The sequence below is a fragment of the Sus scrofa genome, chromosome 1 (genome assembly GCF_054392235.1).
Source record: "Sus scrofa isolate SSC_HxYL_T2T_F1_AM1 chromosome 1, Sscrofa_HxYL_maternal_Yorkshire_Landrace_v2.0, whole genome shotgun sequence".
NCBI classification, from domain to species: Eukaryota; Metazoa; Chordata; class Mammalia; order Artiodactyla; family Suidae; genus Sus; species Sus scrofa.
In genome coordinates this window covers 138498399-138516788 of record NC_139383.1, presented here as the reverse complement: position 1 = coordinate 138516788, position 18390 = coordinate 138498399, and the positions used below count along the sequence as shown (strand labels likewise).

The window sequence follows — 18390 nt, the reverse complement described above, 5'->3', positions numbered from 1 at the left end:
TTGTCTCATTTCACCCCTCTGGCTCCCTGAAAATGGCCAGCAGCTCTCGGACCAAGAGGCTCCTTGCATATGTCAGAGTCCACTGGTCCCATATCAGAGTGAATGTTTGCTCAGACTGATGGTGCATTAGGGGACTAAAAAATACACTGGTGATTAAAAAAACTCAGATATTGTTATCAGAATAAAATTGTATGTGATGGAAACATATAACCTTTTTATTATTGAGGATAAACAATTGCTAATTTAATCTATGTTATTTCTTAAAAAGACAAATTCAGAAAATTTATGTTGGGGAGTGATCTTCGCCTGTCTTCTGTCCTTCATCTTGAAACTGGAATGCTCCTTTGTAATATTTTACTTACCTCCCACAACACCAAACCCATTAGATATAAATATAGATTAATAAATTCATAGCGTTATTTCAAGGCTCTGACCCATCTCTGCAACTGCATCTCTTTGGCTTCCTCTGCAAGTCCCACACTGCCACCTGAAGGCCACCATTGCCATTGCATGGCCATTGACCAACCCAGAGCTTGTACAGAACAGTCTCAGAGACGAGAAGACAACCAAGAATTACCAAATATACAAAGAAGGCCAAGCTCATGAAGGAGAGGCCACAAAGAACCTATCCCAAGGAAATCGTTTACAGAACAATCAGGAAAATGACATAAAATGCACATATTAACACCATCGGAAGTAAGGAGTGATGGAAGCATATTCGTGCAACAAGAACAGATCGTTTTGGAAGATCCAATTAGAGAACTTAAACAGGAAAATGTGATAGTCAAAAATTAAATAAAACCCCCCAAAAGATGCATAGAGGATCAGACAGGACATAGGTGGAGAATGTATATGTGAACCAGAAAATCATGCAAAGAAAATTTCCAGAATGCAGCACAAGTGAAAAGATAGAATGTGCAAAAGGAAACTGTAGGGATAGAGAGGATCGATTCATACATTTCAATATCCATTTATCAATATCCATTTAATAGGAATCTAGAAAGAGAGAATGAAGAAGAGTAGAGTTTTGATAAAATTGGAAAATAATTCCTTGGAACTTCAAAAAGACATGACTTTCGAAATCGAAAGAGCTCACTGGAGTTCTTGGCTCAGTGGTAATGAACCCGACTAGGATCCATGAAGATGCAGGTTTGATCCCTGACCTCACTCAGTGGGTTAAAGGATCTGTTGTTGCCATGAGTTGTGATGTAGGTCACAGGTGCGGCTCTGATCTGGCATTGCTGTGGTGTAGGCTGGCAGCTGCAGCTCTGATTCAACCCCTAGCCTGGGAACTTCCATGTGCCCCAGGTGTGGCCCTAAAAAGAAAAAAAAAGAGCTCACTGATTTTAAGTTCATACTTTAGAAAAATCAGAGTGAAACACGTGAAAATCCAAGACAGGGAAAACCCTATAATTTAGATAATCTTATCTACAATGGGACAGGAGTTTTCAGCTGACATCAGGCTGCTCAAAGGCAACATCCAATGCAAGGGAGCACAACAATCTGAGGAATGTGAAGCTCGAACCAAGAAATCTACCTTCATCCAGACTATAATTCATAAATCAGGACAAAAAAAGACAACTCCAGACATATAAGGACTCAGAATGTTTACAACCCTCCACTATAGACCTATTCAATTGCACACTCCAGGAAAGAGAAATAAACCCAAAGGGAAGATAGCAGGTCAAAGGAGAAGAGTCAGAAGGGTGTGTAAATACCAGCTCACCAGCCTGCCCATCCCAAGGGCCACTGGCCTTGGTGAGGAGGCAGGAGAGAAACAAGCTGCCCCCACCCTGTGCCCACCCACAGCACTGGCCCCGCTGCCTCAGTGCCCCCAGTCATGTCCAGTTGAAGGCCTGGGATCCTAGGCCAATACGGGATGTAGATACCTTCCTCCCAGCTGGGAGCTAGAACGAGGGTCTTCTTCCCAGAGTCAGGACAAGTGAGGCTTTGTCTCTTATTAGAAGAGAAAATGGGACTTTGGCCTTGGAGAGCATGTGAGAGAGAGAGAGAGAGAGATTGAGGCAGAGGCTGCAGCAAAAGAGAGCACTGCTGGCAGAGGGGAAAGAAATGAGCCAAGTGTTCCAGTGAGTGGTGAGTATGACAGGGCGGCCCCTGAAGGGCACCAGGTGGCTTGGCACTGGGTGGGGCCTGACGATCCCCATACCAGCCTGGTCAGGGTGGATCTCCCCTCCACAGACCTAAAGTCTGCCCATGCTGGAGAGGGTCCAGGTATTTGGAGGGCCCCGGTGCGTCAGAAGAAATGATAAACAGAGGGAGAGAGAGAGAGAGAGAGAGATCGCCCAGGTTGTGGGATTTGTTTGTGAAAAAGGCAGGAGTTTCCCCTGTGGTACAGCGAGTTAAGAATCCAACTGTAGTGGTTTGAGTCACAGCTGTGGCTCAGATTCAATCCCTGGCCCAGGAACTTCCATAAGCCTCGGATGTGGCCATTAACAAAAGAAAAAGGCGGGAACCCAGGCCCCAGTGTTCCCAGCCAGGGTCCCTCCACTTCTGCCCATCCCTGGCAGCTGACAGGCACTCACCAGCCACCCCAACTAGGAAGGACACAGACATGCTGGCTCACATCCACTCAGCCTCTGATAAATGAATATGCCCTCAGACATTTAGCTTCTGGGAATGGTGAGACCATTTGCACGAGGTGGCAGCTATATGACAAGAGAATGGCAAGCGTAGAGAGCGAAGATGAGTCATTAGCAGGGGGACCCAGGAGCTGGAGGCCAGCAGGGCAGGTTATCATCCCACAGCCTCTTGGAGGCTGAGCAGAGAAGGGTGGGGAGCTGTGACCAGGGACAGGGAAGCCAGAGGCAAAGGGGAGTTAGCAGGCAGGACCGGGGAGTTAGTGACCCAGAATGGCAACCCGTGTGGTCCCCCTTCGTTCCTGATAGGCCTTAGCACTGAATCCAGGAGTGGGGTGAGCAAAAGATGGTCAGGGCTGGGGCCATTTGCAGGAAGTGTGGATTGGATGGATTCGTCTTTGCTTCTGGTCTCGGTTAAGAAGGGTAACCTGCACCTCAGCTCTCACGGCGCCCATTCTGTTGAGGATCTGGAGACCTGGGCCCTCTGAGGTCTTTCTGTGTTTGGGGTGGACCCTGGGCTAGACTGTTGCCCCATTTCCCCTACACACTCCAACATCACATGAGCCCTGCTCACCTTTGCCTGACCTTCCCAAGAGCCCCTGGAGAGAGCCTCTCCTTCCAGAAACCCGTGGGAGAAGATCCCTGCCCCAGGTCCAGGCTGCACTCCTGCAGGAGATTCCCAAGGCCCGACAAGATGGGAAGCAGGAGCCCCAGAGGGTTCCCACCCCTCCCCCTAACCTAGCCCTGGTCTGGAGCCCACAGTCCTTCCTCTCTGTCACAGCTGCAGCCTGAGTCAGCCTCTAGCCCTGTCCGCAGCCTGTCGCCTGTCCAGAGCCAGTCGGAGGGCCTGCTTCAAGGTCTCCACATTGTTCAGAACGTTGTATCGACTCAGGGCCACCAGCCGCTCAAACTCCTGGGGCTCATAGGTGAAGTTCATCATGCTGTAGGGGGTGTCAGGCCCGCTGATGACAAAGTCCCCACAGGCTTTCTCCTCCGCAGTTTGTCGCTCCACACCTGTGGTGGGAAGCGGAGAGAGGCCAGGCTGGGGCACTCTGTGGCTAGGAGCTGCCAGTCCAGAAGTCCCCCTTCCCTAGGACATCTGGCTGGTTCTGTGGACTCTGCTTGGGCCCAGAGCTCAGCTCCCTCGCGCCCCCCACCCCAGGAGTAGCCAGGCCAATCCAGGAAGCAGTGGCCACCTCAGGCCCCCCAGGAGGCACACTTTGGTGTATTGTCTGGGGAACCCAGTCTCAGAAAGGCATCCTAGCTCCTGGGCCAGCCCCAGCCCCAGCCCCAGGGTTTCCCCTCACCTGGGGCCAGGTATGTGCGGAAGGTACGGTTGACCAGGGGGAAATGCAGCACGATGGGTGAGCATGGGTCCCCTGCCTTGGCAAACAGGTAGCACTCCTGGGGTTCCTTCAAGTCCTCAGGCCGCACCTCAATCTTGGGGAAGGGGATGCCTCGGTCCAGGCAGTACTGCTCTGTCTTCTGTAAGACCTGGGCGGGGACCCAGACCTGTGAGCTCCTGACCCTGCCTGGCCCCCTGCATTCACAAGGGCCCAGGCTTCAAGGCAGCTCTGCCTCCCGCCTTGAGCGGCTTCGGGCCATAAGAAGAGAACCCACCCCGGGTATGGAATGTGTCCATCACCCCTTAAGGCTTGAGGGAGCCGCTGGCTCACAGAGACTCCGTGAGGGAACCCTGAAGGTTCTGTTGTTACCACAGTAACAGAGGGACAGCAGACCTAAACCCAGGCCCAGATAGGAGCAGTAGGGTCCAGAACAGGGCTATCCTCTTCACCAGGATAAAGCACTCTCTTTGGTCTCCTTTCCTGACTCCCACCCTCTGCCATCACCTCAGCAATCCTCTTCCTCCAACCGGGAAGACCAGACTGCTGACGGTGTTTGCAAGGTGCCCACCTGTGGCTTAGAACCCAAGCCCCCCCAGGAGGCATGATCCCCACTCAGCCAAGCTGCCCCTCAACAAAGAACGCCCCCCCCCCCTCCGCTTCTTACCTCAAAAGGGGCGTCCAGGGAGTAGTCAAAGGACAGAATGAGGTCCACGGCTCTCTGCGGCTGCAGGCTCAGTGGGAAGGGAGAGTTGATGGCAAAGCCTCCGTCCACCAGGTACAGCTGGTCTCGCATGGGAGTGAGCTGGTTGGGGAAGGCGTCCAGGTGCCTATCTGCACAAGGACAAGTGCTTCTCTTTGTGCAACCTCCTCTTCGCATCGGCAATGCCCTTCTCCTCCTCTCTGACACCCACGGGGCCTCCCACCCCAGCCCCCAGCCCTGCTCCCAGCATAGCCCTTCCCCCACCAGCCCCTGGGCAGCAGGGGCCCCACCCCCACCCCCCAGGTCAAAAGGCAGCACTGGCCCAAGTGAACCAGAGCCAGACGGAGGACCCCGCCCAGAACTGCACCCACCTTTCCAGGCCACAAACTCCTTGCCAGCCACATAGTCCTTGTGCAGGCAGAGGCCCCGGGTGAAGTTCAAGTTCTCGGCTGCGGTAAAGCGGGAGGTGAATATGTCCAGCACAGCCTGGGAGAAGGGCCCCTGGGGGGTGAAGAGCCTGGTTCGCAGCCGTGTGGGGTCGTGTAGCTGGAGCTTCTGGCAATCGTCTAGGTGAGGGTGGGACAGAGAAAGAGAGTGAGAAGTGGCACCCTCTTTTGTCCTGCAGTCCGTCTCCTCCATCCCCTCCTCCTCTCCCACTGTGCCTCCCAGGTCTCTGACAACTGCTTCCCAGAACCCCTTTTAAATGACTCTTTCTTCCACATTACCCATGTTTTGAAAGTTGCATGTGACACTGCAAGTATTAAACAATATCACATACTATTAAACAATAATTAATTAAACAATGTGCTATTCAACAATAGCACATACAACTTCTGATCAGAATCTCACCTGTTAAACACACTCTGAGCAGCTCCCATGTGCTATGTTGGGCACTGTGTTGGGCACGGGGGATGCAAGGGTGAACAAGACCCCGCCCTGGCCCTTCACAGCCTACTTAGGGGAGAGACACATAAGGAAATAATACATGGCCACAGTGCCCTCAGGTAAGGACAACATGGGAGGCGTACACAGTCCTGGGGGACCTTTAGGTCAGAACCTAAATCGGCCTGGAGGAACAGAGTGGACAGAGATGCCCCTGGCAAAACAGTATCTGAGTGGATTCCCTGGTGGCTCAGTGGGTTGAGGATCCAGCAATGTCACTGCTGTGGCTCTGGTCACTGCTGAGGTATGGGTTCCATCCCTGGCCTAGGAACTTCTGCAGCAAACAAACAAACAAACAAACAAACAAAAACAGCAGACCAAACCAACCAACCAAACAAAAAACCCTAAAAACAAAAAAAACAATGTCTGAGCTAAACTTTAAGTACTAAGCAAGAATTACCCAGAGAAGAAAAGTGGGGAAGGTATTCTACGCAGTGGGGAGCTCATAGGCCATTTACTGAGGGGGCAGAAAAGGAGCCCTGGGGTGGGTGGAGAGAGTATCAATGAGACACCTAGGGGTCCAGGGCTGAGTCGATTAAATGGAGCCCAAGCAGAGAATTAAAGGTTTATCACGGAACACTCACAACTCCCACTAGATTTTCTGCCCTATGCCCTCCCTACCCATCAGCACCCCCAGTGCTGCTCCCTCCCCACCCCTAACCACCTCTCTGCAAACCTTTGTGCATCCAGAGAACCTAAGCTGGAAGACACTGTCTTTTTTTTTTTTAACCCCCAAGGGCCAAAGATGCGACATATAGAAGTTCCCAGGTTAGGGGGTCAAATCAGAGCTGCAGCTGCCGGCCTCCACCACAGCCACAGCAACACCAGCTCCTTAACCCACTGAGTGGGGCCAAGAATCAAACCATGGATACTGGTCGGGTTCGTTTCTGCTGAGCCACAATGGGAACTCTTAGAAGTCACTTTCTTGGTACTTCACTGAATGCAGTGGGACCTCTGAGTCCTTTACTGCCCTCGCTGTCATTTCTCATGCCTCTGCCAGGGCCCTGATGCTGGAAAGAGGTGTGGGAGGTAGGGGGCAGGGCAGGGCCTCTGCACTCACCCGTGATGTTTAGGCTGCCTCTGTGCCAGTCTAGGAAGCCAAGGCCTGAGCCAGCGATCTTCAGGAAGATCTCATCCAGGCTGGCTGCAAAGGCGCTGCCCCATATACCTAAGGAGAAAGGCAAGTCCCCCAGCCCTCGCAACCCCTCCACCCCACATCAGGGCCCGGCGCCTGCCCTGTCCCCAGCCCCCCAGCCCAGACTCACCCTGTAGGTAGCAGAGCCTGGGCTCTGGCCGAAGCTGCAGCAGTCGCCCCATGAAGAACTCTGAGCCAAAGAGCTCCGTGGGAACATAAGCACCATACTTGGGGAAGCCGACCTCATGGGGGGTGAACTCGCACCACTCTGGGGGCCCAGAGCAAAGGGAATGTCACCAGGGGCTCCCCACCAGGACCCTGTGGGTCCCCCTCCCCACGGCTCTCAAGCTTTGTGGCCGAGCAGGAATCTTGGCCTTGCCAAGAGCAGGAGGCAACAAGCCCATTATGCTCCTAGGCTCCCACCTGTCCCCCGAGAGCTCTGGTGCCTCCCACCCTCCCACCTGCCGTTGCCTCCACCTGCACACCCAGACACCTGCAAAGTCTTCCCCACTGATGTTGGTACGGACGTTGATGCTGGCGTAGATGGGGTAAGGGTTCTGGCCCTGGCTGATGGCCTCCTGCTGGTCAGACAGCTTAGCAGGATTTTCCTGGTCAGGAGAGAGGGCCTTTTGGGAATTCCCTTTCTCCATCCCCATGGCCTGAGGCCTGGCACCCTGTGGGGTGTGGTGTGCCCACGAGTGACTCTGGTTGCTGAGGCCAGTGCTCTAGAAACAGCTCTCTAAGGGACAGCCTTTGGGCTGCAGCAGAGGTGAGACTGCTGCGGGGCCTATGCAATTCCAGGGGCATTGGGAACACCCTCCTCCCTTTCTTCCCATTCAAGAAATCTGTCAGAACCCAAGGATTTTGTATTTTTTTCTCAGCAATGAAAAATCACATCTACAACTGAGAGCCAGGCCCCAGGGCTGAGAACCTCAGTCAGCCCCAATTTCACCTCCCAACTCCTGCTGGACCTGCAGTTCTAGGATAAGCCACCAGGTGGTGCAAATCACGCCCACTGGGCCAAGGGGCTGCAGAAGTGTTCTGCATCCACTGCATTTGGTACACTTTCTTTTTTTCCAGGCCAGGGGTTGAACTGGAGCTACAGCTGCTGGCCTACACCACAGCCACAGCAACTCAGGATCCAAGTCAGGTCTTCGACCTACACCACAGCCCATAGCAACGCCAGATCCTTAACTTACTGAGCACTTCCTCATGGATACTAGTCAGGTGTGTTATCCACTAAGCCACGATGGGAACTCCTGGTACACTTTCAAAACACACCTGTACTAGGGCGCAACTGCTCACCAACCAAAACTGGTATTTCTGGAAGTGACGCCTAAGCACAGATGTGTTTTTTTCTTTCTTTCTTTCTTTGGCCTCACCCACAGCAGGCCTGGAACCGGGATTGAACCCACACCACAGTAGTAACCAGAGCCACAGCAGTGATAATGCTGGATGGTTAAGCCGCTGAGCCACAAGGGAACTCCCCCCAGGGGCCTCAGACCTAAAGGACAGCTTTGCAAATCTCAGATCTTAGTCTAAGGCTAAGTGTCGGTTGGGCAGGATGGAAAGGAGACACGTTATTACCTGCTCTTTCTTTTCTTACCTGCTGGCACAGGAAGTACTCAATGAGAAGGCCCCAGAGGTCAATGAGGGAAATGCTATGGCCACAGCTCTCCCGGATCCCAAGTTCCTGGGCGTAGTACTGCAGACGCTCTGTGGACATCGCCCCCATCTTACTGCTGCAGACCCGAGCCTGGGCACATTCGATGGGGCCCCGCAAGGCTACCTGAGACCAGGCGGGGTCCTTGTAGAGTGTGGAGATGCACCTGGGCATGGAGGGAATGAGGGACGGAGGGAGCACAGCAAGCGGAGAAGGGAATGCAGGTGTCTGTGAGTCACCCCTCCTCCTCCATCACTTGCATCTCCTCACCTCCACCACCCATCAGGGGCCCCGGGGATTCAGCCCCTTCCTGCCCTTCCTAATCCTTTTGGAGACAGGATCCCAGCTTCTCCCCACCAGCTCGCCAGGTCACATCCCTGCCCTTTCAGGGCTCTCCTTTATTCTGCCCTGTCCCCACATCACTTACCAGGTGGACCCTGAGACCCCACTGAGGTAGGTCACAGTGTCCAGGAGGCCAAGCTCCTGTAGCCCTGCCAGGCTGCCGTAGAGAGAAGACATGGCTCGGGTTCCACCTCCTGAACCCAGCACAGCCACCACAGGGACCTGGACACAATAATTGTCACCATAATATCTACCACCCTTTATCGTTTCCATGTCACTGCTTAGCATGTCTGAGAGCCTGACTTGCATTTTCTTGTCGAAATCATCAAAGCAACCCAATGACACCCCCACTCTACAGATGAGGAAACTGAGGCAGAGGAAGGTTCGATAATGTGTCCATAATCATAGTAAGTAATGGGCTGTCAAGCCGAAGCAGTGTGGCCTCAGAGATGGCTCTTAACCAGGAAAGCATGTACCTGGGAGGAACACTGCATTCCCTCAAAACAGCTAAAGCAGGGTCTCAATCTCAGCACTGCTGATAATTTTGGACCACAGAACTCTCTGTTGTGAGGCACCGTCCTGTGTGTCACAGGGTGTTTAGTGGCATTCCTGGCCTTTATCTAGCATTCCTCTCCCCTGTCCCCCAGTTGTAACAGTGTCTCTAGACATTGACAATTGTCCCCTAGGTGAGGGGTAGGGGGATGAAATTGCCCCCAGTTGAGAACCACAGAACTGAAGTGACAAAGTCCAGCAGGCAGCCTGAACCTGCCCCAGACATGAGAGGTGCCTGCTGGTATCACACCAGAAGCTTTTTGGCTGCTCAGCTTTCCTACACGAAGGTTTGGTTCACCCCACTCCAGATTTTGTTTCCTTTCCTTGTCCTTCCTTTCTTCTGTAGTCTTGAAAAAAATGCTCCCTGGCCACTGCCCAGCCAGGTCATGGTCCTTTCAGAGCACTGGAAGCGACAGAGCTCCCTGTAGGCAGGTCTGTGCCCTCTCTACCCTCCACCCACTCAGCGGAGATCGGGTACAGAGCAGGCATTACCAAGCGAAAAATCTAGGCTTGCTCAGCAGGTCACCGCTGGGCACAGGCTCTGTCTCCTAGTACATATGCAGCCAGGAGGAAGCCACGAGCTCATCCTGGATTTACCACAGGGTTCCCTTAGCACTGCCTTTCCTCCTGCCTCCCAGCCACAGGCTCATGAGGAGCCTCCACTCCCAAATCCCTTCGTTTACAATTATGGCCTCAACTGTGTCCTCCCCACATTCATAGGTTGACACCTGAGTGTGACTGTATCTGGAGAAAGGGTCTATAAGGAGGTAACATAGGCTATGTGAGCTCATAAGGGTAGGGCCTCAATCCTATAGCACTGGTGTTCTTGAAAAAGGAAGAAGAGAGATCCCCCCAAACCCCTGCACATGCACAGAGGAAAGGCCCTGTGAGGACAGCAAGAAGGTGGCCATCTACAAGTCAAGAAGAGAGGCCTCAGAAACCAATCCTGATGCCACATGATCTGGAACTTCCAGCCTCCCGGTGAGAAAATAAATGCCCAAGGCTTAAGTCGCCCAGTCTGTGGTATTTGGTTATGGCAGCCTGAGCAGACCAGCCACCTCCCCTGGCTGGGGCTGTTCAGCCCTCCTTACACATGGGGTCCCGACTCTCCCAATTGTGCCCATCAGCTTGGACACACTGGCCTGCCCCTTTCCTCCTCTGGTCCCCCACACTTCCCCAGTGCTTCCTGTCACCTCTTAGGCACACAGTCCTCTCAAGGAAAGAGGATGGGTGGCTGGGTGGCTGGGTTTGGTCCCAGTGATTCAGGGATCCAGTCCTTCATTCCATACCTGGCTACTGTCAGGAGCCTGGCTCAACCCCAGCACCTGCTGTAGGGCCTTGGACACGATCTGCTTCCTCTTGTCCAGAAATTTCTGTTCACCATCACAGAGGTCAAAGCCGAGACGCAGGTCAAGGTCCCCAGAGCTGCCTCAGATGGGGTACCAGGTGATTATTCAGTAGAGGAAAGCCCCCTGCCAAACCCATTCTTTTAGGAGCAGATACACGCTCCAGGAACCCCTCAGAAAGATGCCACGGAAACCACCCCCCAAACCCCAGCCGAGGCCAGGAGGCAGAAGAACCCCCACACGTGCTCACCTCATTTCTGCCTTCACATTCACAGCCACCTCCTGGCCCTGGAAGAGACAACAGCCCACCCCTGAGCGCACTGATTGGGAACCTGGCACCTGCAGCCCCAGTTGCTATGGTAACCCTGGCTCAGATGCAGACACCATGGCGAGCTCCCAGCTGACCTGACCCCCTCACAGGCCCTTTCCGCAGGCCTTTCTTGGTGGTCCCAGAGCAGACAGGGGGCCTTCAGGCACCCAGACAGAGCCTTACCTCCCCCAGGGCCACGATGTGCTGCTGCTCCTGGCCCAGGGCCAGAGAGGAGAGCAGGATGTTCCCCTGACCCAGCAGGCTCGTCTGGGCCTCCAGCTCAGCACTCGGGCCACTCTGCAGAGGAGAAACCACCCAAAGTGGAAAGGGGCCTCCTCCAGGCTGGCCTGACCCTGTCATCCACCTCTTCCTGGGCCCTGTCACCCACCTGTAGGACTGTGAGCGTCTCTCCCAGCTCCACATCCAGCCTGGAGCTGAGTGCTGCATTCACGTGGAAGGTAAACGTGGCTGGGAGGCCTGCCTCCCCTGGAGGCTGCAGAGGCAAGAGCTGAGGCTTCTCAGAGGCCCCAGGCACTGCCACCCGAATCTGCCTAGCGCCTGGGAGCAGAGGGCCCAGGTCAGTGCTGGGTGGGGGTGGGGGTGGGGGGAGGTAGATCATGATGGTGGCACCTGAGCAGCAACTCCCCTTTCCTTCCCCTTGGAAATGCTACTTATCGCCCTGCTCGCTCTCCAGCACTGTGTCCCACAGCAAAGGTGTCATGAAGGACACCTGAGGTCCCCGGACCCCTGGTCAGGACTGGGAGGTGGGGTGGGGGTGGGGCAGGAATCCCACAGTGCCTGGGCAAGGGCCCCTGCCCTGAGCTTGTGGGGCTATTGATTTTGAGACTACTAAAATGTAATTCTATAATTACATTATAATGATCCCACATTCATTATTACAGTAATTATCAGTATGCAACTGGTAGTTCCCCCTGTCTTGCCCCATTCCAGCGCTGTGCTTATCGCCTTGGGGGAGATTGGTGCCTGGAGAGAAAGCAAATAGACTGCACATTGTTTCTGAAGCACAAGACCTTGGGAGAACAAAGAGAGTTTGCAGGGGAGGTAAAAGCAAGAATTGGGTTCGTGGCACAGGGAGAATAGATGTGGAGGAGCAGAGAAGAGCAAGTCCTGACTAGGTGAGGCCAGGCTGCAAGGAGGCGGAGAAAGGCCTGTGGGCCCAGAAGCATCAGGCCTGCCCTGTTCCTGAAGCATTCTGGGGCACAGGTGAGACCCTGGAGAGAAATGGCTACGCATGACACTCAGGCAGAGGGGACCCAAGGCAGACCCACCAAAGAGCCCCAGAACCAAAACACCCCAGGAGCAGAGGTCCAAAAGGAATCCCTCTGCCTGCCTGCCCTTCTTAGTGGTAAATGAGATCTGGGGACTTGACATGATGCAGGGTGGGAGGGACTTTGAGAAAATTAGGAAAAAAGGAGTTCCTGTCATGGTGCAGCAGAAACGAAGCCAACTAGGAACCATGAGGTTGTAGGTTCAATCTCTGGCCTTGCTCAGTGGGTTAAGGATCCTGTGTTGTGGTGAACTGTGGTGTGGTTCACAGACGCAGCTCAGATCCTGCATTGTTGCAACTGTGGTGTAGGCCGGAGGCTGCAGCTCTGATTGGACCCCTAGCCTGGGAACGTCCATGTGCCGTGGGTACAGCCCTAAAGTGACAAAAGGCAAAAAAAAAAAAAAAAAAGTTAGGAAAATGGTATTTTGCACACCACAGTTTACAACCTGAGGTTGATCTGCACTGTTGACAGTCAGAAACAGAATCTGTGTTGGGGAGAACAAACAGGCCCCCGGCTGTCACACACTTGGGTCTGGTTCTGGCTCTGCCACCTACTGCCTCCGTGACCTTAACCAAGTTTCTTCCTTAAGCCTCGGCATCATGAATGAAAAGATCATGACAGTACCTACTTTATGAGGCTGTTATGAGGATTAAAAGATCAAATACTGTAAAATGCTTAGCCCCGAGCCTGACTCAGAGTAAGTGTGTAATATTACCTGGCAGGACTCAGCCTGTAGGCTCAGACTTCCAGTGTCGGAGGCGACCTTAGCTGTCACAAAGCCTCCATGCCCCTCCCACATCTGGACCCTCCTGAGTGGCTGCCTCCAGTGGCAGGTTGTGATGACCCCAATTCTTCACTTCTGGAAGGCTCACCCTTTGCCACGTGACCTTGCTCCCTCCACTGAAGAGGTCAGCCATATGCCTTGCCCTCCAACTGAGGGTCAGCCTTGTGCTCGTTTGGGCTAAAGAAAACATTAGTGTGTGGCTGTGACGTGACCAAGCACTTGCTTGAAAAGCACTGGCTCACTGGACTTGCTCTCTTGTGCCTCTGCTGATGCCCTGAGATCATTCTTAGGCTCCTCTGCTGGTCATAGGAGGTGGGTGAGGGACACGGGGAGAGCAGAGCTGGGCAGAACCAAACCCAGCCTAGATCAGCCAAGCCTCAGCTGATCACCAGACATGTCTGACGCTGAGATTTTGTGGGTGCTTTTTGTACCATAGAGGTTGGACTGATACAGCCTCTGCGCTTTGATACTTCCAGGAACAGGAATTCACTACTCTCAGAGACAGTCCATTCCATCCTTGGCCAGCTTGAAGCAGTGAAAAATTGAGAGCTTTCTGCTCCAGAGCCCTCTTCTTGAAATCAGCACCCCCCACCCCCCAGAAGAGAAGGCAAGACCCAAGGCCGCTGACCATACTCACCATAGCCTTGATGGGGGGCTGTCCCTTCTCCCCCGAGGGTGCCCTGGATTCTCAGACAGGGGTGAGCCTGCGGAAAGCAGAGGCCTATGGGAGCCAGACAGGGGCCAAGCCAGGAGGGAGGGAGGGACAGGTATCTGGGGCAGGGTCGAGCTCACAACCTTCCCAGAGCTGGTGCCTTATGAGCAGCGGTCTTCTGTCACAGCCCCCCTCCCAGGACTCAGAGGAAGTGGTCCCTGGTGTGAAAGGTGGAGGAATGGGGGGGCCCTGACAGTGGCTCCTTGACAGTCCCAGAAGCCAGGGGCCCAAGTGAGCAATGTTCTGTGCACAGGTGGGCAGGCTGGCCTCTAGGCTACTCCCTCACATTGGAGGTGGCTTCCTGCCCCCTAGTCCCTGGAGATCCCCTCCAGCACTGCTCCCCTCCGAGGAGGGGGCTGAGCATCCTTTGGAGGCAAGTGGCCATCATGGGCTCAGTTGTGGACTCCTCACTGCCCCCCAGCCCCAGGCAGCCCCAAGCTGGCCTCCCCTACTCACCACCAGAACCCCATTGGTGATAACTTCAGATGCGGGCACCTGGCTGCAAAGGAGGAGCGGCTCGTGAGACAACTGAATCCCTCGAGATGGCTGTTATATGTAACCAAAGTGGCCAGAACAGCTTGGGGGCATGGCAGGGTTGGGGGTGGGGGGCAGGCATCAAGACCAGGATGTCCCCTCTCAGGCCAGGCCAGCGCAGATGGCCAGAGCCGTGGAGGAGTCTCAAGGCACATGGGGAGGGCACGGGCTCCACCTGGACTCACCTGTTCTCCAAAACAAATTCCACCTGCAGCTCTTGGGAATCCTACATGGAGGGAGTGCAGGAGCACCGATTATCAAAGAGCCCCTATCATGCTGTACAGCACAGGGAACTATATCCAATCACTTGTGATGGAACATGATGGAACATGCTGCTTTGCTGTACAGCAGAAATTGACAGAGCATGTAAATCAAGTATAATTTAAAAATTAATAAAAAAACAACAAGCCCCCAAAGCCTCAGAACCCTCCCCCTGGCACTGTGCACAGGGGACCCAAAAGGGGGTGGCAGCATCTCCATGAGGAGCTCCATCTGTTCACAGCTGCAGGCAGGTGCTGTTCTAGGCTCGGGACTCAGCAGTGACCGAGACCCACCCAGCGCTCTGCCCTTGAGGAGCCATGTGCGGGCTTTACTCAGGGAAGAAGTATTGGAGGGATGGCTCTGTGGGTTTGGGGCTGCAGGATGGAGGAGGGTCTGTCCTGGAGGCATAGCCTGTGCTGACCAGGAGCCCTTCCTCGGTGCCCTGTGCTGGGGCTCTTCCCCTTGGGCTAGACCCACTGCTGGTGCAGCCGGGATGGCTCACCTGCTGGCTGAGTGGGAAGGTGTGTCTGTGGGGTTGGCCAGGCTTGAGGCTCTTCAGGTCAAACAGCAGCAGGGAGAGCTGGTCACTGCCCAGGACATCCTTGTCATAGAGGGTGAGCTCCAGGATATTCTGGGGCCAGGTCAGGAGAGGGGAGACTGAGGCAGGCACCCTGAAGAGACCTCTTCCTCCTCAGCCCCAGCCCCTCACCCACCCTCACCTTCACAGCGCCGTGGATCCGGAAGTAGAAGGTCTCATTCCACTCGGGGTCACTGCAGTTGGCCACCACCCTTGTCTGGACGGGGCTGGGGGATGCCGTGGGCAGCCACAGTTTCACATAGCAGTCAGCTTTGGACACTGTAGGTGGCACGGGGAGGGGTCCTCAGGCTCTAGCTCTTATTGCTAAAAAGGTTTCCTGGAGGAGGCTGGGGTTGGATGGGAAGGGGCAGGGGGAGAGAAGGCTGCCCTTGCAGCGGCAGGGCAGGGGATGGCCGAGAGCCAACGTCATCCTCTCCATCTCCACCAGTTATACCTTCCATTCAACTGACTGGAAATCCTCCAGTGGTCAGTTGAAAAGATCAGGTGGCAGCACAGACCATTGAGTAATTCCCAGAAAGAGCCTGATTCAGGACACAAGCTCCACCCATGCACAGGCATGCAAAGTCCTGGAGAGCAGATGGTAACTTCTAGCAATGGTGGGCCTCCCACACACACCCAGGCTGGCACCCCTCCTTGTGGGTCTCAGGGAGGAGTTGGTGGTCTGCATGCTTCCCTCACCTCCAGCTCCCGCCTGCCTGCCTCCTCATCAGAGAGGCCTCTGTTCAACCCACTACACACACACACGCTCAGACCAGTCTCTGCTGGGCTCTGGGGAGGCCCCAGGGAAAGGAAGGGAGAAAGTGTGGAATTGGGGGCTCACTCACGCAGGTCTGTGCCCCGGATGTTTCTGGCCCTCAGCACCTTCACCTGGAGGTCGTAGTACGGATGGGTCTCCTGCTGAAAGGACTGAACTCTGGAGACTCAGTGCCGGGAAGCTGTGTGTGGGGCCCAACCTCAGGTTTTCTTTGTCCTATCACAGAACAGCAGTCTGGCCCAGGATCACTGATATCACTGTGCCAGGGATCCGGGAAGACTTGGCAGGGCAAGCGCTGGGACTTGAGCATGTTGGTGATGAACCTGACCTTGGAATCAGTCAGGCTAGATTCAAATCTAAGCTACACAGTGGTCTAGCTAATTGGCCTTGGGCAAATTACTTCATTTCCCTGTGCTTTGGTTTCCCCGTCTATAGTGTGGGGGTTATAATGATATTCTCATAGGATTGTGGGTGAGGTTTCTTGTCTTGTTTTGTTTTTTATGGCTGCACCCATGGCACATGGAAGTTCCCAGGCTAGGGGTTGACTCTAAGCTGCAGCTGCCACCTACACCACAGCCACACTGAATCTGAGCCCCATCTGTGACCTACACCACAATTTACATAACACCAATTGCACTGGGCAAAGCCAGGGATCAGACCCACACCCTCACATATACTATGTTGGGTTCTTAACCTGCTAAGCCACAACAGGAACTCTGTGGTGAGCTTTAAGTGAGAAGTCATATAAAGTGCCCAGCATAAGCACTTCATACATATAGCCCAGATGTGCAGCTCCCTCAGACTACAGTGCTGCTGCTGCAGCTTGAGAGCTGAAGTGAGGGCTGGAGTGATGTGCTTAAGGAGATTAAGTATTAAAGGAGAAAACTGTGATTGATGACCTCACCCACTAGCTCCTGACAAAGCCAGAAGATGGCCCAAGAGGGGGCGGGCAGGTGAAAACAAGAGTCACTCAGCTGGTACTGGTCTGACGAGTCGCTAAGGAGACTGTAGCTTAGACCCAGGAGAGAGAACAGCAAACCGCAGCCTCCTGATCCCGGCCAGAGCCTTATTCCCCTGACCCCTCACCACCAACCCCCACTCTAGGGCCAGGGTAGGGCATTCTGGGCAACACCCCACCCCACCTGCCAGCTGCAAGTGTCACATGACCTTGCCCATATGCTCCTCGCCCTTCACTTCCTAATCAGGGGGTACTATTTTCAAGATTTTTTTTTTTTTTTGGCTGTGCCCACAGCATGCAGAGAAGTTCTAAGGTCAGCGACTGAACCTGCACCATATCTGTGACCTGAGCCACAGCAGTGGCAATGCCAAATCCTTAACCCACTGCACCACCAGGGAACTCCTCAAAATTGTTATTATTATTTGGCTAAACTCTCTAAGCTCCACCAGGTTATCTGGAGCAAACTGGTCACAACCCAGATTAAACCACAGTCTGGGGGCTGGCCCCAGTCTCCACCGGGACATGTGCTCCCAGGACTCCTCCTGTCCACACCCCTGGGGAAAGTCAGGTACTTTACCCGCCACAGCTTCCACTGAGGTCCTCTTTTCTCTCTCTTTCTCAGAAGCACCGCACCTAGGAGGGGCAGTCCCTTGCCTGTCAGCCACCTTGGCCAGAGTGTCCAGAGCATGGCCAGGCAGCCCCGCTCCCAGCAAGAAGCCCTGCCTGCGCTTGCGCAGCTCTGGCTACACTCACTGCTGGCTCAGGTCTGACAGGTAGCGCTAGGGTGGGGAGGGTGGAGCCAGCTGCTCAGCTAGACTTCTGGCTGGGGCTGGAGGTGGGGTTTGACCTGCTCCAGGAAGTGACTGAAGCCCCATTTCCTCTGGCAGGAAGGACTTTAGACCCTCTCCAAGAGGATGAGGAACTGGCACTCCGGTGCCCAAAGATCCTGGTTATTCCTGGGCTGCTCCCCAAAGAGCCATGCTTGAGACTTATCCTAGATGGTTTGATTTAGATGGTATGGGTAGAGCCCAGGTGTTCTTCATATTTCCAAGAAGGCTTTTAGGTAATGCTGACACAGGTGGTCCAGGGAACAGCAGCCAGAAAGTGCTGAGTCAGTGGCCTAGTCTCCCCCAGATGTCAAAACTACCTAAAACCAGGCATTTTTCCTGGCATTTCCATTGCGGCTCAGCGGGTTAAGAACCCAACACAGTTCCCATGAGGATGCAGGTTCGACCCCTAGCCTTGCTCAGTGGATTAAGGATCTGGTATTGCTGTGGCTGTGGTGCAGGCTGGCAGCTGCAGCTTGGATTGGACCCCTAGCCTGGGGACTTCAATATGTCTCAGATGCGGCCCTAAAAAGAAAAAAAAAAAAGCCTAAAACCAACAACCTCCAAACCCTACCTTCCCCACAGCCCTTAAGGAGAAATATGGAAATTTCTGCTTCCCCATAGTGGTTCACTGGACTCAAAGATGTTTCTAATCTTTCAGACTTCCCTCATTTTTTTCTCCAAACACTGAGAGGCTGCTGTGTGCCAGATACCAAACTAGGTAGGCCCTGGATCCAAAG

General features: G+C 54.1%; 1 protein-coding gene across 9 annotated transcripts; it reads right to left on the bottom strand.

The window, feature by feature from the left end:
- Positions 1–190: 190 nt before the first annotated feature.
- Positions 191–17564, bottom strand: PLA2G4F (phospholipase A2 group IVF). 9 transcript variants are annotated; one of them, XR_002345366.2, is made up of 20 exons: positions 17401–17564; positions 15936–16017; positions 15233–15369; positions 15016–15144; positions 14438–14478; positions 14175–14217; positions 13644–13710; positions 11322–11491; positions 11117–11230; positions 10874–10911; positions 10567–10702; positions 8811–8947; positions 8327–8549; positions 7214–7328; positions 6851–6988; positions 6646–6753; positions 5015–5209; positions 4608–4745; positions 3905–4091; positions 191–3611 (listed from the first exon to the last, which is right to left on the bottom strand). XR_002345366.2 is itself a non-coding variant. In XM_084973784.1 (20 exons), exons 10-20 carry the CDS (start codon positions 10876–10878, stop codon positions 3391–3393), a joined length of 1632 nt encoding a protein of 543 aa, XP_084829910.1. In that variant the 5' UTR covers positions 10879–10911; positions 11117–11230; positions 11322–11491; positions 13644–13710; positions 14175–14217; positions 14438–14478; positions 15016–15144; positions 15233–15369; positions 15936–16046; positions 17401–17564; the 3' UTR covers positions 191–3390. The 9 variants fall into 9 exon arrangements, 7 of the variants coding, with proteins under 7 accessions (XP_084829910.1, XP_084829912.1, XP_084829908.1 ...); XR_014813579.1 differs by having other exon boundaries at positions 11322–11426; XM_084973784.1 differs by having other exon boundaries at positions 4608–4774; positions 15936–16046.
- Between the last annotated feature and the right edge of the window lie 826 nt (positions 17565–18390).

Coding starts and splice junctions, on each gene's coding strand:
- PLA2G4F (XM_021097299.2), bottom strand. CDS start 17,511: ATGCTCTGGACACTCTGGCCAAGGTGGCTGACAGGCAAGGGACTGCCC. Junction 16,018..17,400: donor CTCAGTGGAAGCTGTGGCGG/GTAAAGTACCTG, acceptor TCCAGAGTTCAG/TCCTTTCAGCAGGAGACCCA. Junction 14,218..14,437: donor GAATTTGTTTTGGAGAACAG/GTGAGTCCAGGT, acceptor CCTCCTTTGCAG/CCAGGTGCCCGCATCTGAAG.